The 13578-nt window shown below is 37.5% G+C and overlaps 1 protein-coding gene across 1 annotated transcript in view; it reads right to left on the bottom strand.

Moving 5' to 3' along the window:
• Window positions 1–13578, bottom strand: part of LOC107319315 (neural-cadherin-like) — a 44248-nt gene that overhangs the window by 22073 nt on the left and 8597 nt on the right. Inside the window, exons 3-16 of the mRNA XM_015874041.2 lie at window positions 12902–13127; window positions 10317–10518; window positions 9879–9990; window positions 8815–9064; window positions 6744–6886; window positions 6356–6528; window positions 5259–5427; window positions 4401–4571; window positions 3788–3960; window positions 3214–3381; window positions 2386–2635; window positions 2152–2279; window positions 1138–1324; window positions 291–434 (exon numbers count right to left, since the gene is read on the bottom strand). Coding sequence (XP_015729527.2) covers window positions 291–434; window positions 1138–1324; window positions 2152–2279; window positions 2386–2635; window positions 3214–3381; window positions 3788–3960; window positions 4401–4571; window positions 5259–5427; window positions 6356–6528; window positions 6744–6886; window positions 8815–9064; window positions 9879–9990; window positions 10317–10518; window positions 12902–13127 — 2496 coding nt within the window. The remainder of the gene's footprint in view (window positions 1–290; window positions 435–1137; window positions 1325–2151; window positions 2280–2385; window positions 2636–3213; window positions 3382–3787; window positions 3961–4400; window positions 4572–5258; window positions 5428–6355; window positions 6529–6743; window positions 6887–8814; window positions 9065–9878; window positions 9991–10316; window positions 10519–12901; window positions 13128–13578) is intronic.

Below are 13578 nucleotides of genomic sequence, written 5' to 3' on the forward strand. Positions count from 1 at the left end.
CATTTGTCAAAAAAAAAAAAAAAAAAAAAAACACAACAAAAAAAAATCACTCTAATAAATTTTTGCTGGCACTGAAATCATTCCCCATTATCCCACATTAGTGCACTGCTTCATAAAATAGGAGTCACTTATTTGTGACTCCATTATGAACTAGCATTCACAAGTGATCGGTTCACACTCAAAGTTTTAAAATCTAAGGCAATCTTCCTAACACCATTAAATATCTCTTGGTGCACTGAGATTAACACATTAATATTTTAAAAACAGCTAAGGGAATTCCAGTACTTTACCTTCATCTTCATCATTAGCACTGACTGTAATGATAGTTGAGCCCACATCCTGATCTTCATTCACATTTACTTCATAGACACTTTGAGTGAAGACAGGCTTGTTATCATTCACATCAGTGATAAAAACACGCACATAGGCTGTGTCTAGAGAGACAAGAAACAAGAGGTTAAAATACTCAGCTGTACTTCTGTCAGCTACAATTCCTTAAACTGTCCAGCTGTACATTAAATGAAGACTAATATGTAGACAATACAGAAACAAACCCTTAGGGTTGAAGACAATATACATTCCAATATTACTCAAAAGCACTTGGATATCAAATGAACTTCACATCGAATTTGCTTAAAGTGATAATATATGAATAATTGATGCCTAATATGACACTTGTATAGTTTTAAGTCATAACTTTTTGTCCTTAAGCCACAAAAGTCAAGCTAAGTCTTTCTTTTGACATAGCTGTCAATTGAGAATAAGAATTTCTGTCTCAAACTTTCCTCCTTCATACTTTGTCATTAGTCTTGAATGAATACAGTGCTATAAGAAACTTCTTCACGACCCAAACAAGGTCTGTATCTTATGGATGGGTGCATCTCCACTAGGCAGAAAATGCTCTTTGAACTCTAACTATGAATCCCTATTCTTCTTTTAGTTTCAGAACAAAAAACCTGCTTGACCATCACAATCATCATTTTAAAAATTCCTTTCAGAAGATAAAACAGACAAAATGTTTAATAATAATAATAATAATGGAAAGGAAAATTGAATGTTAATCTTGCATTTCAGAGCTTCTGTTTTCAGATACCAGCCCAGGCAAAATCACACTTGTCACAGGTAACTGTTTCTTACCAGAATTTGGCCTCCCATGTTTTCCAGGTCGAGCTGATTCAGAGCCATCAACTGACTCAACTTCTAAAAGATAGGATCCCTTCTTCTCTCTGTCAAACACTGAGGCAGTGTATATTGAGCCTGTCTGTGAGTCCAAGTGAAAACATGCATAGTCTCCACTATGGTCATGTAACAGAGAGTAAGTTATCTAAAGGATTAAAAACAAGCTGTTAAATCTATACTTTCACTGGATAGGTTGTAACTAAAGTACTTAAAGAGAGGAAGACCAACAGCTGAGAACTTGATTCAAGAAAACGAAGTAAAAATGTAAGTTTGAGAAATCTCTAGGTTAAAGTCAATTAACCTGAAATAAATTTGTCATGTCTAATTGATTCATGAGTTTACCATCACATGTACACAGCATTTGTGCAACAGCATTCAAACTTAGCTCAATATTCCAGGAACTAACATAATAGCCATGTGTGAGCTGAATGTGCTCACTGCTATGGACTATGTTCTCATTTCTGTATAAGTATGTTTTGATGCACTTGACTTCAGCTTTCATTTTTGCTCCCCAGAGGGAAAACAGTTTGCTTTCAAGGCTGTGCCTACTTTAGATTCCTAATATCAGTAGTGAATGCCTCCCATAGTTTACTACTCACAGAAGCATTTAATAACCTTTTCATTAATTTGATTATTAATATTGATATTCATCAATAACTTTTTCATTAATTTGTCCAACTACATTTTAGGTCTGTGTAGACCTTTCAAAACCAGAGCATTCTATAGTAAGGAGTTTTTCATCTGAACTATGTATTGTATAAAGAAATATTAGTAAGTATGAAAGAAAAAACAATAAATATATTTGCATTTTTGACATGACAGGAAACACGTAATTAACTAATTTATTCCACCTCAAGTTTCTTTAGTAGCCATCCCTTTCCTAGGCTGAGGATTCCTACTCAGTCATTGTTTAATACCAAATCTATGTGACTGTACATTTCATTACATAAAACACAGATCCCTCTTGCTTACCTCACCATTCTGACCAAGGTCACGGTCAGTGGCAGAGACCTGAATGACAAATGTCCCAGTACCAGCTCCCTCTGCTACTGAGGTGTCATAAATAGATGAGGTGAAGAATGGGACGTTGTCATTAACATCTAAAGCATCAGAAAGAGCACATAAAGAGGAAAGTATAAAACAGAGTAAAAAAAAAAATACAAAAAACAAGCATAAGATTATGTGATCACTGAAGAACTTACAAACCTGTTACATTAATATAAATCATAGTGAATGCTGCCAGAGGAACTGCAGCAACACTCTGTGCTCGAACTCTCAGCAGAAAGTTCTTTGTTGTTTCATAATCCAGTAGCTCAGCTACCAGGATTGAAGCGGAGCCATCAACTCTGTTTGGTGTCAAGTAGAAGCGAACTGGCATGTTGGTTTCTGGAACAAGTCCCTCTTCTAGGCTGTAAGTCACACGAGGATCACCAAAGGGAGAAGTTGCTTTGATTCTCTGCACAGTTCAAAAAATTTGCATAATCAACAGGTTTGTAAGTACAGTAACATTTCTAAAGGATTCACCAACTCTTCCAGATCCTCAGCTCTCAACTGGAAACACTAAGACAAGTCTTGCTGTTTATCAAATCATAACCCTACCTGACACATCTCCAGGCACAAAGAGCTGCAGCCAAATGTTACCAGCCACTACAAGTTTGGTTCTTCAGGACATTATTCTAAAAGCATGTAGTTTGGACTTGCTTTGTAAAACTCATCTGATTGCCTGCTCTGAAAAATCAAACTGAGCAAGTAGAAGTATTTTTAGTCCAATAATCTCGGGTAAGACAGTAGCATTCAGAACAGTGGAATTCATTTACCTATAGTATTGTCCAAATGGGAGGGAAATTAAATAGCAATTATCCTCAAATAAATTAAAGAAAAATTCTGGTTATTGATAGCATTTTTGAATGAAAAGGGATAGCAGATGACCAGCCACCATAATTTATAAAACCATTATTAAAGCTCACTAGTTCAGTAAACAAGCACATTCAGATACTCTAAAGCCTTAAAACATCAAGTGTGTCCCAAACTTACCAAAACTAATGCATCTCGTGTAGTATTCTCTGGAATGACAACTTCATAGCTGTCTCTTTCCCACTGTGGAGTCTGGTTTTCTGCACTCATAACAGTTACAACAAGTTCGACTTTACTGCTCCTATTGCCTCCATCTGTAGCAATAATATCTCGAATTATAGATGACCTCTGAACAGTAAAAAGGGGTTCATTACAGAAGGTTTTGATCAGGGCACAGGTGAGCTTTATTAGCAAAGTTTTAGCAAAGACTATGTGAAGTTAAAGGCATACTTAAGAAAATCTGTGCAAAAGGAAAACATCCACAAATGGAAAGAATATGAAATAGGTGCAAAGTTGCTAATAAAATCTATTTTCTTCATTCAGTATTGTTGGTAAATACCACTATTTATCTCAATAAACCTTAACGAATTTCAGCACACTAACTTTAAAGCAAACAGCCTTAGGTTTAATTTTAAAACAATACATTGACCCTTTAAAGTGAAGGGATAGCATGGCAGTAAGGAAAAAGCAATGACCTCAGTCCCTCCTATGGCATATTGAGAAGAGCACTTGAAAAGGAAAATAAGCACCATACCTGAGAGATGGGTTGGTTAACAAATATCCAGCCACTAGTGGGATTAATTTGTAAATAATCTGTTTCCTCATTTGCTATGGAGTATGTGATGGCAGCATTTGAGCCGTAGTCATCATCACGGGCTGTAACACGAAGAAAGCTGGTCCCAACTCTTGTGTCCTCTCTTAGGAAATCTAATGTAAGGAAAGGATTTTTCAGACTAATATTTCAAACTGATCATCAGTTCACTAAACTACCACGAACACCAAACATCTTACCATGAGACATAGGGAAATACTGAAGTAAAAATGTGTAGAAGATACAACTTTATCCTCCTTGGAACAATGGACCAAAATGTCAGAACCCATTTTCTAGGACTGGTATATTTTAACTAACAGAATATCAATCTTTGCTCACAAAGATTGTGCACTCACAAAGGCCCATTAGCTAAAGTTGTACTTGTTATGTCACACATCATGCAGAACAACAATTCTGCAATTAAACTAATTGCATCTCTGGCTACAGTCACTCAGTCACAAGGCTTACTGTCAACACAGACAAAATCCAAAAACCTTAGACATCAGGTAAGCTCACAGTCAAGGCACTGAAACGCTATCCAATGACTCTCAATTACATTCATAGTGGGTGTTTTCAAATCTGGGATCATTGTCATTTTGGTCCAGAATGACAACGTTTATCTGACATATTCCAATGAGCGGTTCTGCTGCCTGGTCTGTTGCTGTCACAGTGACAGGATATTCCCTCTGTTTTTCTCGATCAAATACCTGGACAGTTGTCAGAACTCCTGAGAACAAATGAAATATGAGTGTTAGAATACTATGCATCTGAGAACACAATATTTAGGTGTTTATTTGACCATCAGTAAATACACTGAGATACAACCCAATAGGTTAAATACATCTGTAATGTGATTTTTAGGTTTAAAGCTTCAGTCATGAGACTTAATCTCAAGAACTTTAATCACTCATGCAGACACAAACTTCACATACACTTACATCTTTGGTTCAAAAGAAAGATAAATACCAACTAGCTTTAAGTGATGAAGTTTATAAAAATGGTTTATTTCAAAGCAAGTAAGGGATATAAGACATGTCCCGTGATCTACCCTCTGAAGCTTCCATTTGAATTTAGTTTTGCCCTTCTAAGAGTTTTAGTCTCTTGGTCATTTGTAAGACTATTCTGTGTGTGGATACATCATTGTAAGATAATGTGCACTAAAAATAGGTATTTCTTACTAATTTGCTTACAAAGCCACCCAGGTTATTTTACACAGCAGAACTTCCACATTTTAGGGAAAATATCAAATACCGAAATAGAGCCAGTAAGAAACTACATATTTCATGGAATTAATACAGCTTGCATCTTGTCTACTGTCAAAAAATTCAGTGAACAGCACAAAGTCTGTTTTTATTTCAGCTAGTTTTCCATCAGTGTTTCCACATGCCAGTATCAGTTCTGCCATTCACTTTACCTGTGTCAGGATGAATACTAAATGCTGGTAGGACACCATCTCTGTGCATCAAGCCATATCTCACTACACCATTGGCTCCTTCATCAGCATCAGTGGCTTCAACTTGCAGTACAACTGTCCCTGAGGGTTGGTTTTCCAACACAGAAGCATGTTCCCTATAATAATGACACTAAGGAAAACAAAAAAATCAAAACAAAACAAAACATACCTTGCTGTTTGACTTAAAGATATTAAGGGGAAAATGACAACATAACAATAACCACTATTTAGCCACATTTCTTAATTTACACACTTCGCTTTGTGGTTTTGTTGTTACACGAACACTGAACAACTACCAGCTGGTTAAAATATTAGGATGAAAAGTGCAGCTGCATGTACTTCCAAATGCAAATATATTTCTATGTTAGCAAAAGCCTTACAAAAAAAGAGTGCATACATTTGCCCAAACCACCACTGCTCTGGTCAAAAAGGGACTTCCAAACAAAGTAAGACTGCAAAGAACGGATTAATGACAATCTACAAAATCAATACGAACAGTCACATTTTCCACTAACGTATTGGCCACCAGCATCAAACTTTAAATTTGTAGACAACAGAATGTGAATAACAGCAAATATTCTGAAAACACATTCAAGCATTTATTTTTCACAGTACTTAACCATTTAACCATCTACTTTCACTTCTTTCATCAATTCCAGATGCAAATTGGCCTAAAGAAGCCCATTAAATTTAGAGAGGTGTTCTGGAATGTTTTGTCTCAAGTCCACTGGATGGATAAACCAAACCCATCCCTCACATTTCATACTGAAGCTCCAAAAGGTATTCAATAGGTCCTAACTTCTAAAATGCCAGAGATGAGGTGGGGTTCAGGAAAGGAGTGCTCACAGGGGCTGCTCAGCCACGAGAGAAGAAGGAAGCACATGAGGCTCAGCAGAGAAATGTGAGAGTTGGAGAAGATCAGGGCATCAAAAGTAGAGAGGAAAAAAGAAGTGGATAACCTCTTGAACTACTTATCTGCTGTGTCACTTGCAGTGACAACAGCCTTAAACATTTACTACCCAGTCCAATGCATATGACCTAGTCTCATATATTTGTACCTTCTGGAAGACTGGTTTGTTGTTGTTGACATCATCAATTTTCACAATAACCTGGGCAGTGCTTGTAAGAGAATGGGGCCCTCCTGAGGCGTTATCATCAGTAGCTGTGACATTAAGTACATACTCTGTCCCCTGCAGCTTTGGAAATGGGCTTGAACGAAGTCTAACAAGCCCTGTAAACACAACAATAGGTTGCATTTTTTTATACATTAACTGATTATTGTTACTCTTCTCAGTAGTAAGCAAGACAACACCCATTCTGATTTACCTACTTAGAAACAAACCTCAAGGCTGCTACAGTCCAGCCTACTCAGATGCTGCATGCTCATACTTTTGTTTGTGATCACTTTTTGTCTGCTGTAGCAGCAAGGAGCTTATACATTATTACCTTTCTTAGGGTCGACAATAAAGTTTCCTTTTTGATTCCCAGAGGGAATATCATAAGTCACGCCATCTCCATCAGGGTCAACAGCACTGACTGTAGCTACCAATGTATTTGGGCCTGCATCTTCGGAAACGAAGCTCCTGTAGCTGTTAAACAGAATTATGATCATCTATGAAACTTAGATAGAAAAAAAAAAAAACCTATAGGACTTCTACTTACTATATGTATAAATGGTATTGCAGAAATCTCTAATTTATTACCATAATTACACTACTAATATGCTAATTTGTAACAAAATTAAACGATAGCACTGATGATTTATTCAACTTCCTATTTCTTATGTCTTTCTATGGTTACCTCCTGTAGATCTCTGTAAACTTCCAGCAGTGTTGATGTTTTCAAGCTTACCTTCAAAAGGTTTGAGCTAAATGCAGAACTTACTGATTTATTTTGTCCATTTAAGCTACACAATTCACAGAATCAAAGCAAATATTTACTAAATTTAGAAACACTGTCTGTTATAGCATTTTGCACACGTTGCCAAAGTAGTTTCAGTACAGACTTTGCAGCAGCAGGACAAAGATCAGATATGGGGGGTATGTGCATAATGTCAGTTTTACAAAAATCTCTCCTCAGGACGAGGCACATCACTGACACTGTAAGCTCTTAAGAGGCATTATCAGCCTAAGCTTAATGCTCTCGGTAGTAGAAAAGCCCCCTGCTTTAGCAAAGTCCCAAATACTTATTTTCTCTGACTGGATTTGGCATTGGATGGGCTAAGTGTACAACAGACCAGCCTATGGTGGATATCCCAAAGCTCAGCCACAACGATGTGTTACAGCTGGCTCTGCCCAACAGCACAGATAAAATACATGGGTATCACTGCGCTCAGAAAACTTAGGTCTGCTTACGGGTCCACTCTCCACATTTCATAGCAAATATAATCCTCAAGACATCAGCTGTTACATAATATAATTTACTCTTGACACCTATATATCATTATGCAGAGATCAGCATAAAACTCAAAGGAAAAGGAGACCTCTTGCTTGTATTTGCTGTCCCAGTATGAGTTCTCACCACATTTTCAGCAACAGCTTTTTATCCTCCCCCAGTTTAATATGTGATGAATTAAAGGAGGTAAATTATTGTGGTTTAGCTCAATCACAACCCTAGTATGCTACCTTAACTTCTCATCTAGAATGCAAATGATCAGCAATTCTGATAACTGTGAAAATGAAATGTAGGGACAGAAGAGTTCAAGTCATCAGAAAAGGTCACTTAAAAAGAAGAAAGTAGAAACTGGCAAAATGAGAGAGTAGGTGCTTTAAGAAGAGCTGATGAAAAAGGGGTCCTGGCAAGCAGTCATGAATTTACCCTGGATTGTAAATCTATTTAAACAAAGGGCAGGAAGGACAACATCATCATCTTGGTTTGTATTAGCCTTGCAGAGGCTCTCAACATGAACCAATTTGTGGGTGTTCACAATGAATTTCTCTGACAGAAAACTTCATCTATGCTCAGCTACTTCCCAAGTTGCCACAATCCATATAGTTGATAAAAGCTCGTGTATGCAGGAAAAAGCTACTTAAAATGCATCAGTAAATGGAATTTCTAGCAAAATGCTGCTTACTTATTAAGAAACCAACAAAGAGATCAGCTGAAGATCACAGAATTGCAGGGGTTGGGAGGGACCTCAAGAGATCATGGAGTCCAAACCCCTGCTACACAGGTTCTGCACAGCAGGTCGCCCAGGCAAACATACAGGCAGGTCTTAGATTTCATGAATGGAAAACAATTAATTGTTAGGATACTACTGTAATTTCATTTTCAACTGATCTAAAACTAACTAGGAGAAATGCAAGATCTGTCAAAAGAGACTGTCTAGATACCATCCCTATCTAAATACATACACAAGTCTTTTTTCTTCAGCTGTAAGAGGGTCTCTGCTGTCAGTCTAACTCTCAAACTTGATTGAACCTAAGCCAGTTACTATCCTATAATAATCAGTCTTCTGACTAAAACAACAAAAAAACAGTAACAGTCAAATAAAAGAGATTTAGGAATATATATTTACATTGCCTGGGAAAACTCAGGAGCTTCATCATTTATATTTGAAATATGGATCCTAACAGTTGCTGTCCCAGTCTTTGGATCTTCCCCTTTATCCACAGCCATAATTATGAACTCATAAAGATGGTCAGGTCGTTCATAGTCCAGTTCTCTTGCTGGGAATATAGTACCATGAGAAGTAATACTGAAGTCTGGACTCAAAGTGTAATACAATATTTCGGCATTTTCTTTTGAATCACAGTCAGTGGCTGTCACTGTCAGAAGAGAAAGACACTCTGTAGATCAGAGTCTATGAATTGGAATGTGAGTACTTTAACAAGAGAATTAGTGCATAATATAAAACTGTAATAGCATTGCCTTGGCATGTAGTGCTCAAAATGATTCATAAAACCGTGCTGTACCCTGTGCTTTTATTCAACCAGCCTCTCAAGGTAAGTTATAGGGGGATGAAAAAAACATGTTAAGGACCCTGATTGAATTAAGCCACTAGATCTTGCTATTGATAGGTTTAAAAAGCCCAGTATTACCAAGAACATATTCCTACACAGAGCTATATATACTCACATCCATCTGATATATACTGTTGACTAAAGATCATTTGGACAGATTAGACTCTGTGTGATTAAAGATGAAACATTTACATACAGTACTTAACTGATGCAAATGAAAATAATGAACTTGTCAGATCCGGCTCAAAACCCACGAAAATCTAAAAACACCAGAAGAGTACTGACAGGCTACCATCAGTACAGGATAAATCACTGTGTAGAACAATAGCAGGTTATAAAATCCTATTTACCAGGAAACAGTAATTCCTCTGTGGTTTAATTTCCTTCTTACCCTCAAGATTTATAAAAACTTTGTCTATGGGTGAAAAACCTGTTTCCTTCATGTCTTGTCCTCCAAAATTGTTTGGGCTGTGGTAGTAGTCAATAACTATGACCAATTCTGGAAGATGCCAAAGAGTTGCTCCTACCTCATCCTGAGGCTTCCTAAAGTGAAATCTAGTTAGTGGAGGGGAAAAAAACATTCGTACTGAATGTAACAAATGGCTTTGAAGGTACTAACCTTGTAGAAGTGCAGTAGTCATAGTAACTGTTTCAGGAACACTAACTTTGCTGTAAATGGACTGATGAAATTCTGGAGCGCAGTCGTTCACATCAGTGATTACAACCACAACCTCAGTGGAAAGAGAGTGAGTTAAATGGCATCCAAGTGGAACAAGGTAACAACTCCATTGCTCTAGAAATACTGGATGGAAGAATTAGCTGAGACCTCCAGAAGCCATAGCACATAGGAAAATTCATTTTGCTTATATTGCTCTTTTCCTGCTGAGAATTGCTTAGATATTAGATCATACATTTGGAACTGTCAAGTCCTCGTCCCCCACAGCAACATTTCTATTCATATTTTTATCTCCATAGCAAATCTGTACAGAGATGGGGAAGGACTCAAGAGCAACACAAAAACATACAGACATATAGAACACCAGAGGTGAACACCTACCTCAGCTGCGCTACTGAATTGTTCATTTTCCTCTGCTCTGACCAAAAGAAGGTACTGGTGTTGGTCACTCTCGTAATCCGCGCTCCGTGTTAAGCTGATATCCCCTGTTGCCTGATCAATGTTGAACAGACCGCTTGGATTGGTTAGCAAAGCGTAGCTCAGGGATTTGTTTTGATATGATACAGCACTGACCCTAAGAAAGCTGCAGTAAAAAAATATAGAAGTCTCTTAAGCATATAATAATTCAACAGTGAAAAATACGGTAAAAAATACTACACATCAGAAACAGCAGCAATCCCATAGATCTGATTAGAGCAATACATGATGATAGCTCTACCTGAACTCCAAATTCACATATTTAATAACATAGTATTTTGATCATCTTGAGATTAAACGGAAAAAGATAAGATTCTTGCAAGCTGAGCACAGTAAGGATTAAAACCAGAGAAACAGAGGACTTTATTTTGTAGCAACTGAATTTTGCTCTATCTTTCTTATCAGGCAGTGATGATTCTAAGGCAGGAAACATAAGATGCAAAATAATGACAACATAGTTAATTTGCTGCTCCAGTTGTACTGCTCTAATGTTTCATATACTTGCAAACAGGGAAAAGGCATCCACTGACCATGTGCCTGCAGCACTGCACACAGAACTATATGGTTTTAGCTTATCTGGCAATCTTTTTTCCTGTAGAAGTGCTTGAAGCCTTCAAGTGGGAAATGTATTTGCAGCGTGAGGTAGAGAAATACATGATAAAATAGTAATTGTTAAGGGGTTTAAAGCAGAATATTAATTCCTCAAATGTCTGTTGCCTTATTGTGATTATTTCAGAAGAGAAAGGATTCCATCCCCCAGAAGAGCCCCACAGCATGTAAGATCCACTGACAACTGCATTCAGAAAGACAAAGCTCTGTTTGTCTGAACACTTCTGTCCTTTCCTTATTTCTGTGCTGCTGCCTTCTAAACTCCCTCAGGTGCAATGCTGAAACACTGCAAAAGGTTGCTGTAGGTCACTTTCTTGCTTTATTCTTCTGTCTTATCATTCTGTAGTCTCAGTCAGTTTAAGCCAGCACAAGACCATGTTCCTGCCAATAGGAATTACTTTGCTTTCCTTTTCTCTCTCCAACCCAGCTGCATGTCCATGCCACCTCTCCTCTCCTCCTGTCAGCACAATCACAAGGCTCAGCTGCGAGCACATCTAACAACCCAGCTGAAAACTCCTTTTCACTCTGTCTTTCCTCGGATCAGCCCGCCAGCTCAGCTAGCAAATCAGAGCTAATGCTGGACCAAAGGAAAGGTTTGGTAATGCTTCTTGTCAGCAGCAGTCTTATATCAACATACACTTGTGAAACCCCAGCCCTACAAATGCAGTGCATGACAGCACCTCTGTTTTCCTGCAGTTGGTCTAATTTAGATACTAGAACTTCAGTATTCCACAGTGATTTTCAGGACTGCTTCTGGTTAGCACACAACAGTAAAGCACTTTCACTGGGCACACTGTCCATATTAAAACCTCTTAAGACATAGTAATAACCGTATCAAATATTGAATTTCTTTTGGATGTTACGCAAATTGACAAACCAATTTATCTCCCATCATTATAACAGGTGTGCAAGCCTATTTCTTTTAGCAGTGACAAAAAAAGAGCTGTAAAGAATTCCATTATTATACATCCTCATTGAACAGCAGATACCTGTGAGGTAATCTGGCATTACACAGTTCTTTGATTTCTTTTATGCCTGTGCTAAATAACTTTATTGCAGTTCTAAAGAAAAACATTATTATTTGCTATTAACAGCTGCTGATTTTATTTAGTTTTTATCTTGTCAAACTCCAGACATTGTAAAACTGTTGTAGACTGGACAGGAAAATACAATACTTCAGATAGTAACAGAGCTGAATAGCAGCTGAAAGGCCACACAAGGGAGATGTTTACTGGAGGGGGGGGGGGAAGGGAAGATATTTTCAATTCAACTGAAGAAGGAAAATGTTTCCCCTGATACCAAATGAATTTGTGAAAGACAGAACAGAGCATTCAGGTGGGCCTCCATTACTAACACTTTCTTTGCTATTTGGATGCACATGGTTAGCCAAAGGATGGAGAAGTAAAATGACAAGTTTTGTGGCATCTTCATTTTCACTCGGTTTGTCACCAAGATTGATGAAGACAGCAAAGACAGCCTCTTGTTTTTTCCAACTTTCATTTGGTAGAGAATGTACTTTTCCAGTGCTGACACATACAACTCATACACACCTTCGTGCCAAGACATCTTCCTTTGCGATGTACCAGTTTTAACTTGAATTCTGCATTTTGTTTGAAAATTAAGAGACAATTCTGCTAATACTTTTCTTATTGTTTAAAGAAATAAAAATAAAAATAAATCATACTTATTCATCACCACTTTTCTGCATAAAATCATAACTAAAATACATCAAATGAACCTAATTGCTTCAATTAAAATATCTAAATTAATATTCACAGAATCTATGATTTATAGTCAATAATACTGAGGTTTTGGGGAGATCAAGCAGAAGTTAAACTAAGAACATAGTATCACCACACTACTTTTTTTCTGTTACTTACGATTCTCCTTCTGCGATGTTTTCAGGAACATAAACCAAGTATGACGTCTCAGTGAACTGTGGTGGTCGAAAGCCAGCAATTACAGAAACAGAGGCTGGAGACCCTTTGCTTCCAAGTTTATCTGCTGCTAGCACAGTCAGTAAATACTCCTTGTTCCTCACCAATGGCAAGCCTGTTGTTTTAATCCAGCCCGTGTCCTTCTCAACCTCAAATCTGCCTTCTCCACCTAAGAAAAAGAGTCACGAACTGCTGTCAGCAAGAACATCTTTATTTGATTAATACTGAGAATAGGGAATCAATTCCCAAGTTGGTTTTGTCTTAAAGTTAATATTAATGGAAAAAATATAAAAAGTTTGCTTTGAACTCACTAATTACAGTGCTGACTGCATTTCTAAACTGCTTTTTACTTTGTTCGACAACTGTCAGCCTTCTTTAGCCTCCAATATTTTGCTGTTATTTGATGCTGAAATATCACTCTGAAGAAAATACCCTGCCAGGGTACATTCTGGCCCAGAGAAACAGATCACCTCTGGAGTGGTGTTCCTACTCCCTTTCTGCTTAGACAACTTTGAACCAAAGTTATCTTTCAAGTGCCACAACAAAGAAAAATTATGACTGAATCCGCAGCAGCTTTGCAAAGCTAAGGTGAAACCCAGAGCCTTAAGAATTTGTTTGAA

This window comes from Coturnix japonica, chromosome 11, assembly GCF_001577835.2.
Source record: "Coturnix japonica isolate 7356 chromosome 11, Coturnix japonica 2.1, whole genome shotgun sequence".
In the NCBI taxonomy this organism is placed as follows: Eukaryota; Metazoa; Chordata; class Aves; order Galliformes; family Phasianidae; genus Coturnix; species Coturnix japonica.